This window comes from Pseudomyrmex gracilis, unplaced genomic scaffold (genome assembly GCF_002006095.1).
Source record: "Pseudomyrmex gracilis isolate BER0280 unplaced genomic scaffold, ASM200609v1 scaffold_17, whole genome shotgun sequence".
Classification (NCBI taxonomy): domain Eukaryota; kingdom Metazoa; phylum Arthropoda; class Insecta; order Hymenoptera; family Formicidae; genus Pseudomyrmex; species Pseudomyrmex gracilis.
The window spans coordinates 853,123-859,358 of NW_018020601.1; the positions used below are offsets into that span (position 1 = coordinate 853,123).

Below are 6,236 nucleotides of genomic sequence, written 5' to 3' on the forward strand. Positions count from 1 at the left end.
TCTCTCTCTCTCTCTCTCTCTCTCTCTCTCTCTCTCTCTCTCTCTCGACGAAATGTCAAAGTTTATTTTTATACGTGAAAGTATAATTTTTTTTAACGCACGTACATGAACATTGTGTAAATTATAATTCAGAGAAGATCTTTTCGCGGCACTTCAATACGCATAAAGCGAATAAGATTGAAAATGTGTGTTTTTTTTGCAAGGCATGGAGCAGTTCGAGCAGCTGCTAACCTGTGCGATATGCCTGGACCGATACAGAAATCCGAAGCTATTGCCATGTCAACACAGCTTCTGTATGGAACCGTGCATGGACGGCCTCGTCGACTACGTTCGCCGACAGGTCAAATGTCCAGAATGTCGTGCCGAACATCGTATACCATATCAAGTAAGACGTCATTAACATGTTCCTTCGAAATGTAATTACTACAATAACATATATACAGATGTCCGGTAATAGTCGTATTACCGCTTGTGTGAGCAAATAGAGAGAGTTATATTGACAACGAGTCGAAGAGTCTNGTACCGNTNTGTAAGATTTGCAATAAGTAACTAGAGTNCTCAATTAATAAAGATTTGCAAATGTAAGTGTGCATCTACGTACAAAAGACAGTNCAGCGTTTAGCGTTGAGTTTTTTATGATCGCTACGCGNGCGGTAATGAGAAGAGCTTGTATTAACACATATTACATAAAAATCAATAATTAACGATGATTAAATATAATACTAATAAATACGCGAAAGCGCATAATATTTATATTAACTCCTTCTATAGAGTTTTCGCGCGCGTAAATTCTAACCATAAGCGAGCGAAACGCTTAACTGTCTTTTGCACGTAAATGCACATTCATTTGCACATNTTTATTAATTAAGAACTCGTTAATTATTGCGAATCTTGCAAAGTNAACTTTTTATAAAACTTTTNGACTCATAATCCTTNCTATCTGTTCACGAACGGTGATATAGCTATTACCGAGTTTAGATCGACNCTAATTGCATTGTCAAAATAAATCACATGCCATTACCGATTAGCGAAATTATTTTTTTGCGATTTTTCGTGAAATGCATATAAGACACCTTTTAGTTCGACGAGCTGTCGCGGTTCATTTGTCGCAAAACGGCGCGTATTCTCTGACGATTACGTGCCGCTTTATCGCGTTTGTGTTTTCAATAATTTTTCAACAGAGAATTGAACGATAAAACGCATATGGCAGAAGAAAATATCGCGCGTGCGGTTTGCGTTTGCTTCGCGCAAATTAAATATTTCTCCAAGCGCCCAACCTAACTGTGNCATTTGTGCAAGCTCATCTTTATTCAACGACGAATTGAAATGCNCTCGCTTCTCATTAAATCGAATGTACTCGAGCGTTTCAGGTTAATGCCTAGTGTCTTCGAATGCTTGATTCGATTCTGAATCTCTGAATCTGGCTCAATTTTGTTTTTTCGGCATATAATCGAACGTGATTACGTGCAGCGAGCATTGGAGAATTAAAAAAAATTCGTTTATCGTTTCTCGTGTCGTTGCGTACGACACGTCGCANCCGATTGTGATTTGAATGGGAATTGACGAATCTCTGAAAACGCGTGCAATTATAACGGGATAATTTTCTCAAAGCATCGTGACATTTAATACACGCGGCATTGCAGTAGATAACATTCTCTCATAGACGTCAAATTGGTATGTACATTCGTTCAGATAACGTTAATAATAAAGGAATGTCACAAGCGCGCATTGTACATAATTAACACGCTCCATTGTTCGCGCGTTGTAGCAATTTCGGTTCATTAAATAAGCGACGTATCTCGGTACATTACAAACGTTAATCGAGCTGATCGTATACCACCCCTGTGCTGTTCACAGGGTGTGCAAGCCTTTCCGACCAACGTGACACTACAACGATTCCTGGAATTGCATATCGAGATCACGGGGGAGTTACCGGACCCGACCAGCGGCCAGACCATGGAACGTTGCGGTGTTTGCTCCGAGAAGAGCTACTGTTCTCTGTGCGTGCACTGTCAAAAAAATGTTGTCCCGAGTGCAAGGACGCGCATATAGATATTTTGAGGCGCGAGATCACGCGCATCAATTCCCAGGTATGAAATTTGTGTTTCGCTCGAGTACACATTTTTTTTTTTTTTTTTGGTGAGCGTATGAAAACAGAATTATGATGAAAATAGAATCAGAGTGATCAATAAGAAACAAAAAGCAATTATAATTAATTACTATGTTTATTATTGAAGATATTTGTCGATTCATTGATGTATATCGAATTTGCGCTCTGTTATTGCCTGCGGCGGTAAAACAAATTGAATACTAGAACTTCTCTTCATTATCGCGGTATGCGGAGGTTTAGTTATTTAATACACGTAATTATTACCGATATTGATCAAGTTTCCGTCTCTCTCTCTTATATTTGNAATGGCAAGCTTGCCACGAGAAATGTTGCTATACCGATCGCGGGGAACTAATTTAACCAGTTGCATAACTAATTTTCTCTTTNGGCTCGTCGATAGACGTTTATAACGCGTTTACAAAAGCGGAAACTGTTGTGCTACGGTATCTGGTATCGGGCTGTACTTTAAATTCGTTACGTTGCACCCTTCGGCGTCCCAACGGAAAATTTATTGCCGCGCAACTTCGCGCATTGCAATTAACCGTGTACGATAGGGACGTACGTTGAAACAAGATTGCGACCTAAATTGATTTTTGTCTGTCGTGACGAGCCGAAATCATTATATGGTTGAAATATCTGATAACGCAATGGATTAAATATCAAATCTGATATCGTGCTTTCATAATCGAAAAGTTTTGCAGATCAATAATTTAGTTTAAAATAATGAACAAATCTGTAACTGTATTATATATGAAATCTCGTAACTATATATTATATATGGAATTTCGTAAAATATTGTAAATAATAAAAAAAAATCAATTCTACAATTTGAAGCTCCAAGAAATAAAAAATTCGAACACGATTGTTTGAACTTTTGTAAATGTTTTCATTCGGCAAAAAACAAAGAGAGTTACAACTGGTACGTGTGAAAAGACAATTGTTAGCATTACGCTCGATATTGATTTCATATCAAGAGTGTTTTTTTTTGCGAGACTGGCAGATTTTACATAACGAGTAAACACACGAGATGCGCGTCATCGTGCAAATCTACCGTATGTCTNCGAAAGCACTTCGATGAATCACGTCTATTTCCAGTGACAGAATAAACTTCGCGATCGTCTTTGAGAGAGTCCAGAGATATACCACACGAAGATCGTGCATCGACAAGCGAGATATTGCGCGTGTAAGCCGCACGGATTTTCGCAAACACATCTCAGCGATCAAAGTTGCTAACACGACTCTGTCGAATCTGTCTTACCGCGGAAATTGCGTGCGCGTGTCTAAAATATATGTCCGATCTCTCTTCTCTCTCGTACGGGAGATCGATGTTGATCGCAATATTCGTGTTTTATTTCGTTTTCCGGTTATTCGGAAGCATATTGCGTGCGTAAAAGTTAGTAAAGCAGAAAAACGCGTTATTTTATGCACCAGGTGCTTGTTTCGAACTTGAAAAAAATGCCTATTTTTTGCCTTTTGTGTTATAAATTAAAATGTATAATATTCACGCTCTTATTACTTTGAGAGAATTTTAAACTTTCTTATTTTCTCTCTCTCCCTTTTTCTCTCTCGTAATTACTTTAATTTATTTACCCAGGAAAAGTATATAAGAATGTCAGGTTTATATTGTTTATAGTCATAGTTTTATATTTCTTGTAGTCACTTCCGTATCGCACTTCCGTGCTCGAACAATGCCATCTTTCTCAATTTAACTAGTCAATAAACGAATATTCCAATGCTGTGAATTTTTACAAAGACAAACTAATAAATCAGCGCGAATCCNAGCGCCATGTATTGGGTATTACCGGTTCTAATTAATTAGTTAACAACCGGACTTCTGTGTCACGAGGCTTTCAGCGCCGCGCGCATAGACTGTACGTCGAATCTCATTATCGTGTGTGAACACGCGATTGCACTTGGAAATTCGCGCGACAAAATAAGTACACTTTAACTCCGCGCGTATAAAATGATCAGATTTAATTAATTTTAATTGCCGTCAATTTAATACAAATGTCACGGCATACCGTGAAAACGCGCACGGTCTTTATACGCATATAAAATGTGATAAAAAAAATATCTCTCAAATGCACAAAAAACTCCGAACCATTTGTGTCATAAAACGGTGTATGTCATAATTCTCTTTTTTTTGAAAAGCTTGTTTTATTTATTTTTATGAAACTCGATTAAATCAATTTAAAAAAAGACTCGTCGCGGCGGCATTCCTCCATTTATGACACTTCACGAAAGTACGTTCATACGCTCAATATCTCGGATAATTGTTTTTTTTTTATTTCGTATTTTCTATATAACGCGCTCGAGGGGAATATTTCAGTATAAAATAATTTTTCTCCCAAAGTCATTGAACATACATCTATCGCGTGTGATTTTAAGCCATTAATACAATTCTCTATCCTGTGCGTTCTGTTGCAGAAAATTTTACCGATTATCATCACACGGACGCAACGCAAATATCTTTGCACGCGTGCGCGCACTAAAAAAAAATTTGATTTGTTTATTTTTAATCGTTNGCGATTTAGCAGATATAAATCTGCTAAACAATTTCTGCGCGTTGCGCACAACAGGCGNATGTAAAATCTCGTTCGAAAATAACATCTCTTCTATCCGAGATGCGTTCTCGTCGAAGGGTGAAATAAACGCGCGCCGGGCGCGCATGTGGCAAAATCACTGCTGCGCCTCAACGGCTCTGCCGCGGCATAAGAAAGTGTGATGCTAATGCACCGTAATACTCTTGGCAAATGCATTCACGTCTTCTTTTCTTCAACTCCGATAGAATAACGAAACGGCTTTTCTACGAACGGATTTTTCGGATTCGTTTCGAGCGCGATTTTATTTCAAACATTGAACAGAAAATGTTATATAATTTAGCATGCAGATTTTTTCTAAAACATTTTGATGATGTGATGAAAATTAGGGATACGGCGCAAAACAAAATAATACGCGTGCGTAGTACATATAATAATACTAAAAATAAAAGCAAGAATATAAAGCGCGTAAAAAATTTTTTCTCAATGATTTTATGATATTTTTTGTTATAAAATAAATATTTAATAATATTTACAAAATAATATTTTTTTTGTTATAAAATATTTAAAATGTTTAATTATCTCTNAATAGTTATATTGTTTGGTATATACGTTAGNTTTTTTTGTTTTNTACACTTTACTAAACGCGAAGTACGATATTGNAAAACTATCAATTAATTCTTACCTCTTTGGGCGGAAGTACGTTNTGTATGTANTTTTNCNNGNCGTTTCCTTTTGGNTTGTAANTGCATACAAAAGCGTAATTTNNTGCGTTTTGATTGAATACAATACCGACACCCAATAATTNCGACTCTTTCCATACTAACTGAGTAAAATTTTCCACGTATTTATAATGTNNTGGTATCAACTTAATATTATAGNAGTAACATTTCTTCTGCTCATACCTGTATATCAAACAAATAAATCGATTGTATTGCAAGAAAACCAAGCGAATACATATATATTTCTTACTAAACTATGAAAGCGACAATTCTTTGTTTTACTTATTAAATAAAAGAAATGATGATAAANATTAAAGAAACATTGAGAATAATCATAAAAGTTTTAGAGAGAGATTATGCAGATTTTACAATCTGTTTACAATAGCTTTAAGAAAAAAATAAAACCTTCACATGCAATACATATTGCTGTTTTTTTTTTTTTTTTTATTGACACTTTATGTATTATTTGGAATTAGTATAGAATAAAACGTAATCTTGCGTAATTTATATCAGTATTTTTTATACAGCTTTGTTTTTTTACATTTTATCTATGTCATTGCGTACATTTCTTACCAATATTCCATGACATGTTTAATATTAGCGTAGATCAGTGCATCTCTGTTAGTATATTGCCTAATGTATTGTTTTTCGCCATAATACATATTGCTGCCGTACGACTTTTCTTCACTTGATATTTGTCTTTGTGCAACCGCTAAGTTTTTATATCTCTTAAATAACTTATCTGCATACTCTTCTGCTTTCTGAGTACACTAAAAGTTTAAACATCAGTTATGCAGATAGGGACATCTTATTTAGAATACAGTAACTGTTTTATTTCTCAGTGTAATATATATATATATATAT

At 35.7% G+C, this 6,236-nt stretch overlaps 1 protein-coding gene across 1 annotated transcript in view; it reads left to right on the forward strand.

Moving 5' to 3' along the window:
* The window catches only part of LOC109864127 (RING finger protein nhl-1-like), an 80,136-nt gene that overhangs the window by 32,363 nt on the left and 41,537 nt on the right, over positions 1 to 6,236 (forward strand). Inside the window, 3 exon segments of the mRNA XM_020445043.1 lie at positions 204 to 385; positions 1,858 to 2,011; positions 2,014 to 2,090. Coding sequence (XP_020300632.1) covers positions 206 to 385; positions 1,858 to 2,011; positions 2,014 to 2,090 — 411 coding nt within the window. The 5' untranslated portion in view covers positions 204 to 205.